General features: G+C 43.8%; 5 protein-coding genes across 5 annotated transcripts in view; 3 read left to right on the top strand and 2 right to left on the bottom strand.

The window, feature by feature from the left end:
• LOC118172142 (histone H2A) overlaps positions 1-5,485 on the top strand; it is a 42,943-nt gene extending 37,458 nt beyond the window's left edge. Inside the window, exon 3 of the mRNA XM_035335894.1 lies at positions 5,303-5,485. The gene's annotated coding sequence lies outside the window, so the exon portion shown is untranslated. The remainder of the gene's footprint in view (positions 1-5,302) is intronic.
• Positions 3,387-4,632, bottom strand: LOC118172150 (histone H2A.J). Its single transcript, XM_035335905.1, has one exon. The coding sequence runs from the start codon at positions 4,565-4,567 to the stop codon at positions 4,178-4,180; it is 390 nt and encodes a 129-aa protein (XP_035191796.1). The 5' UTR covers positions 4,568-4,632; the 3' UTR covers positions 3,387-4,177.
• LOC118172165 (histone H2B 1/2/3/4/6) lies at positions 4,866-5,348 on the top strand. Its single transcript, XM_035335928.1, has one exon. It carries the CDS (start codon positions 4,901-4,903, stop codon positions 5,279-5,281), a length of 381 nt encoding a protein of 126 aa, XP_035191819.1. The 5' UTR covers positions 4,866-4,900; the 3' UTR covers positions 5,282-5,348.
• A 924-nt stretch (positions 5,486-6,409) lies between the features above and the next one.
• LOC118172311 (histone H1.10) lies at positions 6,410-17,702 on the bottom strand. Its single transcript, XM_035336155.1, has 2 exons — positions 17,699-17,702; positions 6,410-7,297 (listed from the first exon to the last, which is right to left on the bottom strand). Exon 2 carries the CDS (start codon positions 7,293-7,295, stop codon positions 6,636-6,638), a length of 660 nt encoding a protein of 219 aa, XP_035192046.1. The 5' UTR covers positions 7,296-7,297; positions 17,699-17,702; the 3' UTR covers positions 6,410-6,635.
• Positions 17,703-17,722: 20 nt separating this feature from the next.
• Positions 17,723-18,139, top strand: LOC118172321 (histone H4). Its single transcript, XM_035336166.1, has one exon. The coding sequence runs from the start codon at positions 17,761-17,763 to the stop codon at positions 18,070-18,072; it is 312 nt and encodes a 103-aa protein (XP_035192057.1). The 5' UTR covers positions 17,723-17,760; the 3' UTR covers positions 18,073-18,139.
• Positions 18,140-19,542: the final 1,403 nt, after the last annotated feature.

Raw genomic sequence — 19,542 nt, 5'->3', positions numbered from 1 at the left:
GTTCGGCCTCTTTCTGCCCCGGCGCCGCCCGCCCCGTGCCTCGCCCTTAGCCGCGGCCTCGCCCGCTCGGGGGCTCCCGCCCGGCGCTCCCCGCGCTCGGGGCTCCCTGCTCGGCTCCCGCCGGCCTCGGTCCCTCCCGGTCCCGGCCGTGCCCCTGCGCGGGGCCGGGTCCGCAGCAGCCCCGGGGCTCCCCGGCGCAGCCCGGCCCTGCCCGAGGGTCTGCGGCAAAATCCGGCCAATCCCGGGCCCTGCGCGACGACTCCGCCCCCCCCCCTCCGCCCGTTCTCTCTTCCGCTTGGCGAGGGGGCAGCGGGGGCCATTTCCTCGGCCGCGCTCGCACCGAACAAAGGGAGCGCGGCCGTTCCACGCGTTCTTCGCCTTCTCGGGGGCTTCGCTCCTGGCAGCCGCTCTCTTCATCTGCCCAGTCCGGGAGTTCGGGCCGCGAGCGTTCGGTGCTTTCGTGCCCGCATCCGCAGCTCGGTGCGAGGGGGATCGGGGAGCGAAGCGCTACGCGACTCGGCGGCCGCTCACTGAGCGGCTCGGGTGGGAAATGCGCGGTCCTGAGCCTCCTACGGCACAAATCAGCAACTCGGGCGCGCAGGAGGGTCCTCGGCCCTTCCTCCCATCTCCTTCCTCCCCCCCCCCCCCCCCCCCAAGCTGCCCCCGAAATGGGGAATTGCTCGCTAATGCGTGGATGGAGATGGTAAATGAAAGGAAACTTTTAACGTTTTGAACATTACCAGAGCGTGTCTGAATAAGCACTGAAAAAAAGAACGACAAGCAAATATATTTCCTTCAACTTACATGGCCAAAAAGTTCGTTGCTTCACATCTCTGCTAATGAACTTGGCACATATGCTTCTGAGAATATGTCAGGCTGTGTTGAAAAGTAGGTGAACTAGCCAAGACTTAAGAGCCTACATATTAAAATGTATTTTCAAATCTTATTTTACACTCAGAATAAAACCTATGATAGTGACACTTGCCATTTGCTTATACTATTAGCATTTTGTGCATGTCCAAACTCTCTACCCCTTAAAATAATTTAATTCCTTTTAAATTTGTACAGATGTTTATATAATTTAATTTCTGAACACAACTTACATCACTTGGGTCACATCTCCATCATATGTCTTGGCAGAAAATATTAAATTAGAGGGACAATGTGACAGAGATTTTCATGTTTTAACTTACAGGTATCCAAGAAATTACAAGCCTTTTCTATGATTATAACTATTACTACAATTTGAAATTATTGTAAATAAGTTTGTACTGAAATGAAAGTAAAAAAAAATACCTATCAAATGTATACAACTTGATTTGGTAAAAGCAGCTTTCATTTTGTTGCCTCGTGACTGAACAGGAAGAACTCAGGTTACTCACAGAGCACCTGGAAGGCATGCCCGTGGTGGACCTGCCAAGCTGTTACCAGCAATTACCATTTGGCTGCACATTGTCTGCTTTGTTCTTTATACCTGAAGTTCTGTGTCTAGACAAGTTTCCTGAAGCAGTGGAGTGTCAAAACATTTTAAACCAGCATCTGAATACTTAACAAATCCTAAAGGAATTACAGGAAATATTTTCTTCTTTTAGAGTTATAATTTCTTCATGACTCCTAGTGCAGGGTGAATATCCTTGTGCCACTTTCTCCTCTAGCAGTATAAGCACTGAAACACCAGAAAAATCACCTTCCAGTATTCTGTCAGAACCGTGGTGCAGAGGCTGAGACCAGTAGCTTACAGATTGATTACTGCAACCCCCTTTCCCCAAGGTGTGCAACATATTTGCAATACTTCGATATCATACTTCCTGGGTAGCTGCCTTGCCGGTAGTGGCCACAGACAGGTGGTTCCCAAGTGTTTCTGCTAGTGATATTGCCAGCTCTGTCATGGACCAGCAGCTTTTCTTATACAAAAACCACTTCAGACAGAAAGAAAAAAAGGTGTTGCTCAGTAAAGTTCCTAATGAAGTTGCTTTCACTGTGGCTTGGAGACAATAAGTGTTACATGGATCAAACATTATCATAAATAAAAAAAATCATCACATGAGTGAATTATATATGACTTCAGAGTTACTCTTGATTTTCTTGAAAGCTTAAGTGGCAATTTATATCTGTGTCTATATCTACTACACCTGGAATAATGCAAATTAGGGAGTTGTTTTTTTTTTTTGTTTTTTTTTTTTAAAGTGTGCCTTTATACTTAACATTGAAAATAAAGGTGAAAAATTATGCACAAATCTTTAATGTTGCTTTTAAACTATGCAACTCTAAGGCTTGGTATATAGACTGACATTACTGAGTTACTGCTGAATCTAATTAACCTACATTATTTGGGGGAGGGTTTTGGCTTTTTTTTTTTGTTGTTCTTTGTTTTTTTCATCCAGCTTAATTTGCTTGAAAATCACCGGTCTTTAATTGCTGAAGGTTGGCCAGCACTCTTATCATGTAACTCATTTTACCTTAGAACTGTTTGACTTACAGGACACACAAGTTTGGAGCCTCGGTGTGGTGGCAGCACCGGAATCACAACTCGTACAACCACTAGTAGCTAAGAACAAAAATAGGGAATGCTTAGAAGTGGATGTAAATATTACAGAGGGTAAAACTACAGATTTGAGAAGAGCATTGAGAGAAATAGGCAGTGCTTAGAATGAGATTGTAGAGAAAAATGGTGAATTGCTGGTCAGACAAAAAGAAGAGTTTTACAAGCCGTGCTGGACTTACCCCTGCATGCAGCAAAGGGCAGGGGCCCTCTCCCATGTTTCCAACTGATTGCCATGTCCAGGATCTGATTGCCTCGTTCACAATCTGATCCCACACCTGGGTACAGATGCCTCCAGCCCCCAGGCTTTTTATGGCATTGCATTGCTTTAATCCAGCTATTGCAATCCTCAAAACACACAGACACACAAAGAACTCCATTCTGGAGACTCAATATAAACAAAATATGCATGTTAGAACATATTTTTTATATCACTGTAGAACAGAACCATTAAACACAGATACTGCTACCATGTCAGACCACTTTTCTGCCCCAGGTATCTCTCCTCCATTATGTCTCTGCGCAAATTATCCCCAATATCTCACTTCAGATATGAGAGCTCTCCCTAAAGAGCATCTCTGCTACAGCTGGGGTGTGCATGTGTGTAGCTGGGGGGGAGGTGTTTGCCTTGCTATAGGTGGTATTTTTCTTCCTCTAGAGCTCTGCTCCTCCTCCTCTGGGGATGGAGGGGACAGACACGCTGCACAGGTGAGAGCTATGGCCTCGTGGCAGTCATGGGCAGTTTCTGGGAACAAACACCCTCACAAGAGGAATCCAGCAACCTTTCTAATAATCCACACCAGACAATCCAAAGTGCTTTAGCATCGTGTTCTTGGGTGACATTTGTGCCAGAAAAGTATAGGATTTATTCATGTAACACTACCCACTGTTAACAGAGGAATAGCAATGCACCATGAGGTAATTTTAAAAGACTTTCACATCTGAAAATCCTGCTTTAAACAGGAACTTATCAGTGCTGGTTTCTTCTGAATGAAAAGATTCTACAGTTGGTGATTTACTGCTTAAGACCAACTAGTTAAGGGTCCAGATTAAAATAAACTATTCCCTAAGACATTCCCAATTCAATATCTAAATAACAAAGTACAGCCACAGGAAAACTTTATTTATTTTTAAAAGACCAAGGGCCTGCTAAGGAAACCGTTCCTCATTGTTAGATAGTCACCTGGAGTCAGTTCATTCACTTATTTTCTTATCATGTACCATGGTGTTTTTCTCACCTTTTAGCTACCTCTCATCCCCCTTAATTTCACAGCATAAGACCATGACATGCAATATAAAGCGTCAATAAAAATGAACAGATTGAATAAAACGAATACTTATAAGAAAAAAAAGCATCTAGTACAAAACTGCGAATATATCTAGCTTTTCTTTGTTGGAAATAATGAGTTATAATTGAAATATCTGACATCTTATGTAGGAACCTAAAATTGAGATACTGTTACAGAGCATAGATTTAACCATGAAAACAAAGACAGCATAAAAGAGACACTTGATACTAAAAGCACTATCACAAAGAAGCAACCCAACTCTTTTCTGATTGTGTGGGTGGCTCTGAAAAGAGCCTTTGGGTTATATTATGCCTTAAAAAAATCTAAGCAGCTTCATTGATTGAGCTTATTTGCTCTTAGCCTTATGGCTTTCAGTCTTCTTGGGCAGCAGCACGGCCTGGATGTTGGGCAGCACCCCGCCCTGCGCGATGGTGACCTTGCCCAGCAGCTTGTTGAGCTCCTCGTCGTTGCGGATGGCCAGCTGCAGGTGGCGGGGGATGATGCGCGTCTTCTTGTTGTCGCGGGCCGCGTTGCCCGCCAGCTCCAGGATCTCGGCCGTCAGGTACTCCAGCACGGCCGCCATGTAGACGGGCGCTCCAGCCCCGACCCGCTCAGCATAGTTACCTTTCCGCAGCAGCCGGTGCACGCGGCCCACGGGGAACTGCAGCCCGGCCCGAGAAGAGCGCGACTTGGCCTTGGCCCTCACTTTGCCGCCCTGCTTCCCACGACCAGACATCGCTTTGCTGTTTAGCGAACAGAACCAACCGCAAACCCCGCTAACAAGAAAACGCCGGATAAAGCTTTCCCAGCCCCTGGGCCCTTGCCTTTTATCCCTTCCCTGGGCGGGAATAGCCCCGGTGATTGGCTGGCGCCAGGCACGGTGCGAGGAGCCAATGCGAGACCGGATCGCGCCGCCGCCAATAGACACAAAGGAACAGCCGCGAGCCGGGGTCCAATTGCGTGGCACGAGTCAGAGCCGCTTTATTTGCATAGCAGCCCTATAAATACGGTGCGCCGCAGCCATCTTAGCTGCTGTTCCTGTTCGGTACGAGGGGAAGGCGCTGTCAAAATGCCCGAGCCGGCCAAGTCTGCTCCCGCGCCCAAGAAGGGCTCCAAGAAAGCCGTCACCAAGACGCAGAAGAAGGGCGACAAGAAGCGCAAGAAGAGCCGCAAGGAGAGCTACTCGATCTACGTGTACAAGGTGCTGAAGCAGGTGCACCCCGACACGGGCATCTCGTCCAAGGCCATGGGCATCATGAACTCCTTCGTCAACGACATCTTCGAGCGCATCGCCGGCGAGGCGTCGCGCCTGGCGCACTACAACAAGCGCTCGACCATCACCTCGCGGGAGATCCAGACGGCCGTGCGGCTGCTGCTGCCCGGCGAGCTGGCCAAGCACGCCGTCTCCGAGGGCACCAAGGCGGTCACCAAGTACACCAGCTCCAAGTAGGGCGCCGCGGATCCTGTTTTTAACCCAAAGGCTCTTTTCAGAGCCACCCACGTTTTCCCTGAAAGAGCTTTAACACAGTTGCATGTCTCGGTGTTTAACAGGCTTGAAAATTAACTTCAGACATAAACAAAATGTAAATAGAAACCTTTTTAAGAATACAGTTATAAGAGTTTGCACTAAATAAAAAGGTTAATCTCTGGAATATATCTTACACCTCTAAACAGTTTAAGATGTGTTGACAAGCACTTCGGAATAAATCCTTTTCCAATAAATGTAAGCATTACCGTTAAATGATTTTCATTTCATGAAGCACACCAGTCGATCACAAATAGAAATTAATAGATGTCCTAATAGTTTCATTAACACATACTCTTGGAAAAAAATATATAAAGATAAAAAAGCCTTTTTTATTATTTTTTGCGTAGTAGTCTTATGATTGCTCCAGGGTTATCTTTTTCTTTATGGGAGACAGCAATTAGCCCTGCAGACCAGGAAAAAAGTACAGACCTAAGGCTTTCGGAGGATGAGCTTCCCCGGGACGCGTGGACCGGGGACAAACTCCCGGAGCTGGCGCCGGCCGCGCTCCGTACGGTGGCAGCAGCGCGGGCTTTTCGAATTCTCCCAGGCGACCAATTAGCGGCCGCGGCTCCCCCCATCATCCAATCAGAAGAGGCCCGAGGCTGAGCGCTGACAGCCGCGGGGAGCCCCTCGCCGCTCCGCTCGGGCTGCGGCTCCCAGTCCCCGGGCGCGGCTCGGGACAGCTGCCGGCAGAGCCGCCGCGCTGCGCCCGGGCTGCGGGGAGAAGAGTCGGCAGAGCTGCCCGCCTCCCACACCGGCAGCTCCCGCTCTAGAAGCGGTGCCGTGAGGTCAGGCAGAAATTAGGAGGCACCCCGCCGACCCTTGACGGCGCTGCCGAGAGGAAAGAGGTCATTGCTAAGGACGCGGGGCGTCATTGCCAAGGACCGTGCCGACGGCTACGGTCCCTAAGAGGCAGGAGCTGCTGTTAGGAACAGCGCTGTGCTGGTTAAAGCACCGAGAAACCTGTGCGCCCCAGAGATGCCCGCCCTAACCGGTCCCTTTAACAAAGGCACCCCCTTGCGGTGCTCAAAAAAGCCAGCCTGCAGAAAGCTTTTTCCAAGGGATCGCAAACTTTATTTTTCCCATGTCTTCACGGCCGGAAGCTCGACTTCCCGTCATTAACACAGCCGAACGCCCCGTCCCGCACGGATAACGGCGTGTGGTCAGCACCGCTGCGGGCGCAGAGCACAATGACCGAGTGTATCAGCCCTTTTTCGGACAGTAGTGGGTGGCTCTTAAAAGAGCCGTTGGTTTTAAGTATTTCCACTTCAATACTTCACTTTTTGGGCGCCGCCTTCTTCGCCTTGGCTGCTTTCGGCTTGGCCGCCTTGGGCTTGGCAGCTTTGGGCTTCACCGCCTTTGCCTTGGCCGGGCTCTTTGCTGCCACTGCCTTTTTGGGCTTGGCAGCCTTGGTCGCCTTCTTGGGGCTCTTGGTTGCTTTCTTGGTAGCGGTGGCCGCCGGCTTCTTGGCTTTCTTGGGGCTCTTCTTCACCGCCGCCTTCTTGGGCTTCTTGGCGGCGCTGGCGGGCTTCTTGGCCGCCGGCTTCTTGGGCTTGGCCGTGGCCGCCCGCTTCTTGGGCGCCTTCTCCTTCACTTCGCCGGGCTTCTTGCTGAGGCGGAAGGAGCCGGAGGCACCGGTGCCCTTGGTCTGCACCAGCGTGCCCTTGCCGACGAGGCTCTTGAGCCCCAGCTTGATGCGGCTGTTGTTCTTCTCCACGTCGTAGCCGCCGGCGGCCAGCGCCTTCTTGAGCGCGGCGAGGGAGAGCCCCTTGCGCTCCTTGGAGGCGGCCACGGCCTTGGTGATCAGCTCGGTGACGCTGGGGCCCGCGGGCTTGCGCGCCTTGGAGCCGCCCGCCGCCTTCTTCGGCTTCTTGCCGGCGGCCTTGGCGGCGGGGGCCGCGACAGCGGGCGCGGCGGCGGGAGCGGTCTCCGACATCGCTGCCGAGACTTCTTCCTAATCAAAAGAAAGTAATTGGGCTACAGTAACCCCGATGCCTGAATTTATAGCGAAGCGGTGATCTGTGATTGGTGCTTTGCAGAGCCCGCCTAACTGTTAGCCAGGAAGAGCTTTTCGTCCTCCGAGTCTGTGTTTCTTCAGAGTTATAAATTCATATTTTTTGGAAAATGCCTGCCGCGAAACCACCCCAGTTTCTTCGGGGAATAAAGAGAAGAGTGTGAAGTTTCATTCGGGGGAGTTTCTCGCTGTAGACACCCAAGATGAGAGAAAAAAGACGCGTTTAACCTCCCGTCCTGCAGCTAGGGAGACCCCGAGGAAGGCGAACTTTTGTTTTTCCTTCTAAATTAAAATAAAATCCGTAGTTAAAAAACCTCCCCCGTAAGGCTGGGGTGTTCTTTAGAGGCTTTTCTCCAGATTAGGACAGGTACTGAGGGGGCAGCTTCAATACTTTTGTCATAAATTGATTTCAAAGAGAAGGAAGTAACACAATTTCATGGCTGAGCTTTGAATATGGATAAAGAATCGGCTCCCTTAACCGCATCTTAAACTATTAAGGATACTGTTTTTCCACCTAACTTCTTGTTTGAGGAAGATAAGAGACCTTCAGACGAATATATATACTACTTGAAATTGTCAGGAACTTGTCATGGCTCGATGTCTTTTGTGGTGTGCTGTAAATGAATGGCAGGATTTATTTTTTTTTAATTTTTTATTTTAAATTTGTAATTGGGGCAGAATACAGTTTGTGTTTATAAAAACGAAGCTGTTCATGTCTTGTTAATACACATAAATTCGGAATAAACTGATAGCTTAACGTCTCATTTACAATGCTGCATACTACTATTCTTTAAAACTTGCAGAAGTAAACAGATTTTCAGGGTAAAAAAGTCAAACAGGTATAGATACACAAATAAGCATCACACACTTCTTAAACGTTAATGGAACAAGATGAAGCCTCACTTATCCCCAAATAAATACAATAAAATGGAAATCTGGCACCTGTGAGCACAATGAATCAGACCACATTTTACTTACAAATGTTTGCATATAGACTTTTTTTTTTTTTTTTTTTTTTTTTCATAAAACCTGACACACTCTTCTTTAAAGGCAAATGAAAAGCAATCGTCAGGTTAAGTTTTCTTACAAATCCTTATAATATTTAAATAATTTCCTGATAATCCTCATAAATAAGAATCAGCTTTGATTTTCATTTAATTATTAAATCTTACAAAGTGACAGCAGAAAATCTTTTTTTTTTTTTAATCTTTTTATTATTTTAAGGAGTACTATGGATTGTTATCAGTATTATTGGATCTAATCAGAAGACAAAAGCCTTGATTGGCTTCAAATTAGAAAGCAAACCAACATTTACTCCTTCACTGAAAAGATCAAATTAAGACCAACCTAATGTTTTGCCCCATTGTACTTTGTAAATACGTGCCATGCAAAATGTCAGTGTCCTATTTCAGCAGAGAAGCATTTCTTCTACGAGTTATGAATTTGAGACTCTAGAAGACAAGTAAAATGCTAGAAAAGGCCCTGATATTTAGTTTTATTGATCAAATATTGAAGATACCATTAAGTTTTTCTTAATAGTATGTAGTTTTGGTTGAAATTAGGTATAGTACAACATCAGGGAGAAACGTGATACATTAGAGTAGCTAGAGTGAAAACAATGAACTGTCACCTTCACTTTTCATATTCTGATTTAGTTCTATATTTAACTGCTGTGTCTGCATGTATGCTAGTTAATAAATACATTGAAAGTCAGAAGGAGAGGGAGGTAAACGCAGAAGAAGGGAAAAATTGGCTTTTCAGTATCTTACTGTAAAAGCCAGACTGAATGGCACCCTGAATTGGGCTGTGAAATCTGCCACTATTTTCTTGTCAACGTGATGTCGTTCCCAGAGAAGCAACCAGAGCAAATCCACAGAAACCACAGCTTTTGGGATCTCAGGCTGGTAATCTAAATGAATAGGAATTAGATTCATGGAGAGGAAAAAGGTCGTTGCTAGTAGTATGATGAAGGCATTGTGCTAATTTTCCAGATTGGTGGGAGGGAGATGTCCATGCAGCAGAATCAGGCTGTAAGTGACACGAAAGGCAGAGCCAGGGTTGTCAGGTATTCGGATCTGCGTAATGTAACGCTGGGAACAAGGCTGTTCTGGGAGCAAGGCTGGAGGATGCTTAATGCTTAATGCTTAATCTGTAGCTCGGACGATTTAGGGCTAGAACTCCACAGGTCAGGCTTGGTACACACAAACTGGCCAGGACGCTGGGAGCAGCAGGGTCTCGCTCCAGCTCCATCCCTCATCTCCTCACCTTGGAGCACACTTCCCTCCAAGCTCGCTCTTTGCAAATGTGTCCTCAGAGCACCAGAAGACCATTTCCTCCCTCTCTCCTTAAATAGTTTGTAGGTTAGGAACGGAGACAGGAGGTGGAGAGAGGCGGTAGGGCAGCTCTGGGGTTTGCTCCCTAATGAGCGGCTATAGCCGGGCTCCCCCCACGCAGGATGCTGGCGGGTCGGGATGGCCGCGCCTTCCCCGAGCCAAGACCTCAGGGAACAACATCGCCGTTATTGTATTGTATTGTATTGTATTTTTAAATAGATCTCTCCTCCTGGTGCTGACTCTTTGGAGTTGTAGTTCTCGAGTTCTTTGCTGTTCTCTGGTTGTCTGAGACACGTGAACTTTTTGCAGTTGGCCTCCAGCATTAAGTGTCATCATCCTTTATATTTTATCATGTTCCCCAACCATCAAATCTGCCCTGTTCTGCCCAAAGCCTTATCCCTGGCCTAATTCTGAGAGATTAGTATTTTCTTGGTCTTATCAATTATTTCTGCAGAAGTTTTAAAGGGTGGGCCTCTAGAGGTGAGGTGGTGTGAAAAAGTGAGTTGTTTTTTACAATTTTCTTTCCCTCCCTTGCATGTAGATGTGAAAATTTCCAGTTAATCAGATAAAACCAATTTGTCGGTAGCTCTGTCAAGTTTACTGGAGCTGACAAGCTTTTCTCGATATAGTTGTTAAATGCAACACTGAACCAAAATAACAATTCTCCGTTTTTAGAGACTAATAAAATTTACTTCACAAATAGCGTGGTTATTGCCTCAGATGTTTTACAGATGAGAGAAAAAGATAAAGAAAATAATCATTTCAGCACTTAATGTAGCAAATCAATGAGTTTGGAACAGAAAACAGTTTTTCAACCTCATAGAGAAATTTCTTACTGCCAAACAATAGTACTTGAAACGGAAGTTTTTGAGTGAGATAATGATGATAATGATTGATGGTAATGATTGATGATGATGATTGATGATGATGATTTTTTACAGTTTCTATGTGAAGATGCAGGTATTTAAATGTTACTCATGTTTTTTATTTTATTTTATTTTATTTTATTTTTATTCAGGAAGTAGACTCCACTTGGAGGAAAAGCAAATTAGTTAGACATTAGACAGAGACAGGTTGGATTTACAGACTACAGGGGAACAATCTGGATAAGGCAATTAGCCAAATATAGCTGAAAGGTTACACTAAGGATATGTACTGTTCTTAGCATGGTGAAGACAAAGAGAAATAATGATCTTCTAATTTAAGCATCCCATTCTGTTGACAAAGGATGTTTTTGCACACATTTAGGTGAGCACTCAAAATTAATAATAAATAAAAAACATAAGATCAAGAGACATCTGTCAAGTTTCTGCACATTTCTTGACATGCTGTTTCAGTAATTGCAAAATTTACATACTATGGAAGAATTAAGATGTTAAAGAACTATCAGTGATAAAGTGACCTGACCTTTATATATAGCTAAAAAAAATAAAAATAATAATTAAAAAAAATACATCACTGGATGTTGGGACATAATGAGTCCTAATAAAAGTGTCTTGCCTTCTAGTTTACTACCTGAAGTGATATAACAGCTTAGAAGGTTACGAAAAAAGAATTTCCATTTGGTATAAGCCAAGAAACATAGTTATAAAGATATTCAAGGAAAATTTTACCCATGGTCAATGGTCCAATCCAGACACTTGGAAAAAAAATGTGAGTCATCTCTAGGAAAGTGAATTTAAGAACTTTTTTTTTTTTTTTTTTTTTTTTTTTTTCCAGCTGTGCGGTGGTAGGATAGCCACTGCTGCTTTCTCTCTTCAACACATACATGTACATTGCCACAATGTTTTTTAATCCTTGAGTTCAGGAACTATTCTGGCCACTGATACACTCAAAGGAGGACAAAGAAAGTCTAAGAAAGTGATCTCATCAATGTACATAGAAAGGAAAGTAACTTTGAGGACCATCATCTTGCTGAGTTCTTAAAAGCTGAGATATGAAGGTAATGTTCCCACCACAATCATCATAGGACAATTATCATAGGACAATCTATTTCCATAGTAGAAGTTTTCATATTTGCTTACGTTCAGCAAAGCAGTATTGCTGTCAGTGATGCACTTGAAGACAACAACAATGATTTGTAAGACCACAGTGACTGTAGAATGACAGTTCAGATGAAGTTTGGGAAGTGTCTCTGGAGATCATCTAGACCGAACCCCAAGGTCAAAGCATAGTCAGCTGGAGCAGGGAAACACCATAACTTCTCTCCCTGAGACATCTCTCCTCTATGCTGAGCAGTCTTAGCTCCTTCAGCCTCTCCTTATATGAGAGATGGTCCTTCTGTCTCTTAATCATATTTGTGACCATTTGCTGTTCTCACTCCAGTTATGTTCATGTCTCTGTTGCACCAGGGAGCCCAGAAACAGATGCAGCTGTCCAGAGAGGTCTCACTAGTGCTGAGTGGAGGGAAGTGATCACCTCCTCCAGTACTAGTTTGCAAACAGCACCTACCTGGGTTAAGCTGTGAAATTTATATGCAGATTAATGCTGAATTGTACTCCTGCCACATTTAACTTCTGGCTGTGAAATAAAAGTAGTTACTACTCTGTTTTGGCTGTGTGGTCATGTTGTCCATGGCTGTAGGATTTGTTAAGCTTAGTTGGAGTCTCAGCAAACTGCCACATTAGATAACAGTACAAATCAAATCAAAACAAAAAAAGCCCCGCATCCACAGTTGATCAAAAGGTTGATACAAGAAAGGCAATAACACAGAAAAAAAATAAGGTGATTGGAATATCTAAGAGGGATCTAGTGCAGGTTCTGTTTTTCTCCTACTCAGTACCTCTATCTTTCATGTGAGTAGACGAAAGAAAATCAACAAAGCCGTCTAGGGAGAGGTTCCCTATCTGCCATCATTGCTGAATATTTGCTAACCAGAAAATAAAACAGGGTTGTGTATTTTCATGAACAAAGCCCCAAATCTTGTCTGCCTGGAAAACAAGAATCTAAATCATCAAAGTGTCTTTTCTGGCTTTTGAAAGCCTGTAAAACAGAAATCCTCACATAACCACGTTTTATTTCTATCCTCCCTTCACTGATACTGAAAATTATTATTAATGTCTTTGTGTTGTTTTCAGCAGAAGAAAAAGATGAAGCAGGTAAATAAAGGCAAGAAAAAATACTAGGGGCCTGGAGAGGAAAAACAAACAAACGAATGAACAAAAACCACCACCAACAAAAAAAGGTAGCTAAGCCTACGCCTGATGCTATTTTCCCAGATGCACAAAACCGTGCCTTTAGTGTGTGAGTCACATTGCAATTGCTAATTCGGTGTCAGAGATGTAAATTGAAACTAGGTCACCAATACAGAAAATCTAAATCTTCTTACCCCTTCAGTGGCAGTGAGGATGTACACGTTCTTAGGTGCCATTTCCTAAGATATCAAATGTAGTTCTAAACTTTCATGCTGAGTGAAGGGAAATAGGAAGCTCACCTGTGATAATACTCAGTTCTATTCCTTACATAGGTGACCACTCTTAAGATCCCTAAGGAGCATGGGCAAGAACTAAGCTACAGGGCTACAGACTCAGCATACCTTGGGAGAGGAATACCTCATTGACTTTGAGTTGTACTAGTTACCAAGTCAGCCAAATTCTAAGAAGATATGTAACTGCTCTGCTCCAAAATTAATTTTAGAAAGATTCTCAGTAGAGAATGGAATATTTATCAATTGCTGCCTGAAATATTACAGATTTTCCCTCCATTTCAATTTTACTCAGTTTTGGAAGTTTTCATAAGCACAAAAAATATTATAAGTGAAACTACTAATCAGGACAACTTCTTCTAACACAAAACAAACATGTACATGCAGTGAGTACAAATTTATATTTGAATGCTTATGATTGCCATTTATGAAATTAAAATGCTGTGTCCAAAAGAATCCTGCAAGGGTCTATCCTAGGCCTGGTATAATTTTATTATTGATTTGAATTATTGATTTGAGTTATAGTCTACAGTGCACAACTAGAGGTGTTATGGGTGTCAAAAAGCTAAAAAATGCTAGAATTATGTGGTACAGGTTATGAAGTGAAAAATTACTTATAAATTGGAGACACTGTCTTCCCAAATGTGAAATTCACTTGGAAAAATATGTAAGTTTTTTAAATATTGTTCAATAGTAGTTGACTAGTACCTGAGTAGATTTGTATCTTCAGGTTATACCTTTAAGATATCAAGGGTTATACCTATAACCTGAAGTTATATATTAATAGCTTGACAATGAACCAACTATTTTACTAGGTGTTAATGAAAAAACACATGATAATATGTGTGATGAGTATACAGTGATTGTATCTGCATCACAGATGAAGAAGATCTTCCACTGTAGTCAGGACTGGTATAGTCTCATTGTAGGTTTTATGCCTAGCTTTTAGTGCAGAACATCAGGTAATAAGAAGTGGAAAATAAGGGGGAAAAAAAAGGAACAGTAACTGTCAGAAGTCTAAGAAGTATTCTCTTATAGAAAGGTGCATACAATTGCCTGTCTCAAAGAGAAGGCTGAAAACCTGAAGTTCCTTCTTGCACACCTAACATATTAAGAGGAGGGGCATTATCTTTGCTGAGTGTACATTGTGGGAAACACAAGACAACGTTATTTGCTGTAGCAAATTAGATGAAAGGAAATAATTTCTAATACAGACTAGAGTGACACACTGGAAAAATGTAGCTTGGGAAGACTGTGAAGTGTCCAGGAATCAGTGATATTGAGCAACTGTCAGAAATGAAAGGGGTACAATTAACTGTTGATAGCAGGTGGAGGGCAATGAATAAATGCTGATGTCTAGATACTGGTAATTATCACAGAACTATAAATCAGAGAAAATGTGTGTGTGCAAAGGAAGAGTGCACTACACTTTGCAATTAATAACATTTTTGGAAAAATCTCCCAGAGCATTTTCATTTGGGATCTGAGTGAGCATGGGCAGGATTAGCAGACCATTAGATGTTTGAAAATTGGCTGTAGCATGGCGTCAAAGAACTGCAGTTAATAACTCAATGTGGATGCCTATAAAAGAGAAGAAATTCCCAGGGCTTAATACTTGGTATCATTTGGTGTTTTCAGTTGTAACCTGGATGACAAGACAGAGCGTTCCCATAGCTTGTGTGGTAGACACTAAGGTAGAGGGTAGAGAGAGACAAAAGTAAGATATTTGATTCCAAGGGACTTTAATAAACTTGAAGATTGGGCCAAGATAAATTTCATGCAGTTTGTCAAAAAAAAAAAAAAAAAATACAAAGCAGAACACATACTTGCATCAGCATGGTCTGGGAAATGACTGGGTTGAGCCCTCCTACAAACGACCTGGGGCTTAGGGTCATCTTTCCCAAGTAATGGTTGACTGGGTGCTTAAAGGGAAGCCTGTTGCTGTGTCCAGAGCCTAAGAATAAATAACATTCTGTAAGCAGCTGGGGTTTAAAACGAACAAAACAAAACAAAAACAAAAAAAGCACCCATCACCCACATCTGGGTTTCCAACCAAAATAGTAATGAAACAAACACAAAAGCACAGCAGTAGTGTCTGGAGACACTGACATGATGCATACCACCATTTTACAGACTTGGCTTCCTTCAAAAACAGGCAGCCCAAGACAAAATTCAAGACATTTATATAGGCATGCCCACAGTAGATTCATTTCATGGAAAAATATGTCCCAGAATAACTCCTAGGATTGAACAGTACTTCAGCTGCTGTGTATTACTTACAACTCCATCGGAACTGGTAGAGTTTAGTAAGAAAACTTATTGCCCATTGCAGCTCTGCAGGATCCCAGGCAAGGGAAAAAAACTTAACGGTCTCTACTGTGTAGGAAACTTCATTCTTACAATGCTATCATGAAAGGTTTGTCTAGCTTAATCAATGGTCAGTATATCAGGAGACCCAACATATTGAAGCAGCAGCTTCAAATGCCAGTTTAATAAAGAAAACAAAGTAAGAATTTAAGAGAAGCAGTTAAGTATCAGTGGAGTTGTTGAGCAGGTGGTTTGCCGCCCCTCACCTGAATGTAGGAACAGATATGCATGGTGTGCTACAGAGCTTTGACCTCCATGGACCACCCCACTCCCGGAAAACCACTTGAAGCAACTGTTGGTGAGATCTGACTGGGCTCAATCCTTTGTTATCTTCCTGGAAGAAGCCCAGAGCCCAGAGAGGACAACATGGATGAGTAAGGGTGTACCTGTCCCCAGTCTCAACTTATTGCCCCGTCCCTTCTCTGCTGTTTCCTAAAGCAGCTTCATGTGAGGAACTAGGTACACTACTATCTCCCCAACTCCCCAGGACTGGTTGAGGAGCTCCTCCAACCTTTCTTCATAGAGGTATTGAGCCACACCGAAGGCTCTTACCTGGGCCTCCAAAGGCTCCTAACCTGTTGAAAGACTACACAAGCACAGGTTTCCCTATTTTATTTTATTTTTATTTTTTCACCCCAGACTTCATTCTTTTTCTTGTCTCCCCTGATGGTGGTTTTGGCTGAATCTTGGGATTGCTAGCACAACATACAGGACATTTTTTGGTTTGCTATAGTTCATATTTTTGGTCCACTTTAAAAGCATTTCAGATTAAGTACCATGGCATCAGCACCAATTAAAACAAGACAGTTTTATTTTTAAGGTCAGGATTAAATTAAAAACTGTGTATTCTAATTACTTACTCTGAAGTTATCAATGCATACATAAAACCCTCCAGTCCTATCAAATAGTGCTAGAGTTTAAACACATATGTAAAACTACATTAGTTAAACAGTCATTTGCTTCTGTCTCACATAATTAAATCTGTCTTGATTCCATCTTTCTGTGAATCTTTCTTTAGTATGCATTACTACTAAACATTCAAAAAATGTAAAATGCTCTTGCAAGAACACTGTCACTACGAAGTATTGGCTGGTGTTGGGGAGCAGAAGGGAAAGACTTCTGAAATGTTGTGTTCTGTTGCTAGCTAGGCAACACTAAGTGAGGTAAAGACAGTATAACCCACCAAACAAAAAAACCTTACATGGTACTGGAATCTTCCTTTAGGTTAGTAACAGCAGAAAACACCCAAGCTTGTTTACTGTTTTGTGACTTGGCAGGAACTGAAGCAAGCATAATTTTTATTTATTTATTTTTTAAAGCACCAGTATTTTACTCACATTGTCTGTTAACTCCTTCCATATAGAGAAAGGAGATATTAATGAGACTACAGGTAATCTACATGAATTTAGATTATACATAATTATATTACAGTTTAGATTATACCTCTATATCTAGCATTACTTTGTACCTCTAGAACAGCAAGCACAGTTCGGACCGCTTAGATAAAAATTGTGAATGCTTCTACTAGGTGTAGTATAGCCGTTGATTAGAGGGTTTCAGTGAGGGGTGGTTCACACAGACAAGAAAAACAAAGATAATTCTCATGGTTTTTAGTATACTACTTTTCTGTGTTAATGCATATTAGATAGGAAAAACAAACAAACAAACAAACAAACAAAAATCAAATCAGTAGTAATAATGGAAATATGATAAAAGATAATGAAAAAAGTTCTCAAATTATTAAGTGCAAATGAGCAAAATAAATAAAGGTGATCACCTAACATAAGCATAAATAAATAAATAAAAAGATTCAATTCTGTCTTCTGTTTAATGTGTTTATAGACTCACACTTACTTATGTAAAAAGGAGGAAAGAGTATCACAGTCCCCTTTTTAGAAACTAGAGCTGGAAACCAATGGCAAAAACAATATTTTAGAAAATCTGACAGGACAAATATTGTGGAAAATCCACAAAAGTACAAAGGCAATCTGGCAAGATAACAAAACGTTAAAAATTTGAAGAAAAGTTCATCTGTAGGTATAAACAAAGAAAGCAGTAAATGAACAACAACAATAAATTAATAGGAGTTCAAAATAACTTAAATAAACCTCAGTCACAGAGAATAGAAAGCAAAAAACGCGGGAACTCCGCCCCTCGCCTGCGCAGTCTCCAACCAGGTCGGCTCCCGCCCTATAAACGACGCGGCGCGGCACCCAGCCCCTCACAGCTCGGCTCCCGCAGCAGCAGCAGCAGCGGCGGCACTATGTCTGGCAGAGGCAAGGGCGGGAAGGGGCTCGGCAAGGGGGGCGCCAAGCGGCACCGCAAGGTGCTGCGCGACAACATCCAGGGCATCACCAAGCCGGCCATCCGGCGCCTGGCGCGGCGCGGCGGCGTCAAGCGCATCTCGGGGCTCATCTACGAGGAGACGCGCGGCGTGCTCAAGGTGTTCCTGGAGAACGTGATCCGCGACGCCGTCACCTACACCGAGCACGCCAAGCGCAAGACGGTCACGGCCATGGACGTGGTCTACGCCCTCAAGCGCCAGGGACGCACCCTCTACGGCTTCGGCGGTTAAAGTAAAAGACACAGGCAGCTCTCAGACCCTCTCGAAATACCCCAAAGGCTCTTTTAAGAGCCGCCCACCTTTTCTTCAGAAAGAGCTGTGTTGCTTTAAATGTAGGAAAAGGAAGTCTCATATCCAGACTTAGTTTAAAACAAATTATTAAAGTATTTTAGACAGCCTTAAGAGAGACATACTTAGGCACTCAATTGTTGCCTGTTTTCATACTCAATTCTGAATTGAACAAGGCAATATGCAGTGTAACTGATTTCCATCTCAGCAGTGTAATGGGAATCTTAAGGCTAGGATTGGCTTATTTCCTAAAAAATAGTATCGAATATCAGAGAATCCCCCTGAACTTGCTGTTCCATCGTGGAGCTGTTGAACCAGCCCGGGGCAGGTCTGCGTTGCCTAGCATAGGCCTTCTGTGCAAGGCTCTTAATAAATGCTGAGTAAACAGAGAGCAGATTTAAGCAGCTATTTATACTTGAATCATTTTGTTCCTGCACTGCCTTAGAGCAAATGGAAGTGTGCTGGGGGGAGAGGGGTGCTGGAGGAGGGAGAGGGGACATGGCCACAGCTGCTCCTCCCCTGAACACCTCCTAAACTTGTAAATATCAGAATGATGCCAAGTCTCCAAACACGTTTTTTAGAAATCATCCCAAATGCTCTGTATGTCCAGTGTCTTAAAATTTCTTAAGTCTCTTCTTTCATTGTGAAGCCTGAGCAGTTCCGTGCATTCTGTTTTCATTACTGTTCCTCCTTTCACCTGAAAACCCATCCCTGTTTTAGGATCTCTCCCAGGTGGGGAACGTAGCACAGGAGTAAACGTGCATATTATAGCATGCTTTATAGTACCCTCTATGCTAAAAGAAATTCTGTGTGTTCAAGACCTTGTTCCTTGGATTAGAGCATCTTCACTTACAGTTTGTATCACTTGGAAAGCATCTAGCTCACACAATGCGGTTTTAATTTATACTAGCTCAGGACTATTCAGGACAGTTCTCTTAAGGAAAGTACCTGTTACAAGGATTCCTGTTCAGGAAAATCTGTAGCACGCTTAATGTTCAGAGCTTGGTTCCAAGTGAATTAAAGAAAAGGAAGGTGAATCCCCCAGGTGGTTGAGAAAGTGTAACCACGTCTTTCCCGCAGACCGCTACAGGCCTCCTCTTTGTAGATACAACGTGGAGATCTCCATCCGTAAGGAACAGACGCAGCTGAAAGTAACAGCGGCGGGTCCGAGGAGGAGGAGGGCAGGCGCCGCTGGCCCGTTAGCGAAGAGGCGCGCTTTCGAGGCGGGCTTTTTGAATTTGAAAGCGCCCAACGAGAGTGAAGCATTTCTACCAGCCAATCGAGGAGGGGAGCACGCTATAAGAGCGGCCGCGGAGCCGCTGCGCTCGCATCACACGGCTCTCCTTGGAAGCAGCGGCTCGGCGATCGGTAGGCGATGGCGCGCACGAAGCAGACGGCGCGTAAGTCGACGGG

This window comes from Oxyura jamaicensis, chromosome 1, assembly GCF_011077185.1.
Source record: "Oxyura jamaicensis isolate SHBP4307 breed ruddy duck chromosome 1, BPBGC_Ojam_1.0, whole genome shotgun sequence".
Taxonomy (NCBI): Eukaryota; Metazoa; Chordata; class Aves; order Anseriformes; family Anatidae; genus Oxyura; species Oxyura jamaicensis.
This window is presented reverse-complemented; position numbering and strand designations above follow the sequence as displayed.

Bases quoted from the DNA above. Each gene is read 5' to 3' on its own strand.
- LOC118172150 (XM_035335905.1), bottom strand. From the start codon at position 4,567: ATGTCTGGTCGTGGGAAGCAGGGCGGCAAAGTGAGGGCCAAGGCCAAG.
- LOC118172165 (XM_035335928.1), top strand. From the start codon at position 4,901: ATGCCCGAGCCGGCCAAGTCTGCTCCCGCGCCCAAGAAGGGCTCCAAG.
- LOC118172311 (XM_035336155.1), bottom strand. From the start codon at position 7,295: ATGTCGGAGACCGCTCCCGCCGCCGCGCCCGCTGTCGCGGCCCCCGCC.
- LOC118172321 (XM_035336166.1), top strand. From the start codon at position 17,761: ATGTCTGGCAGAGGCAAGGGCGGGAAGGGGCTCGGCAAGGGGGGCGCC.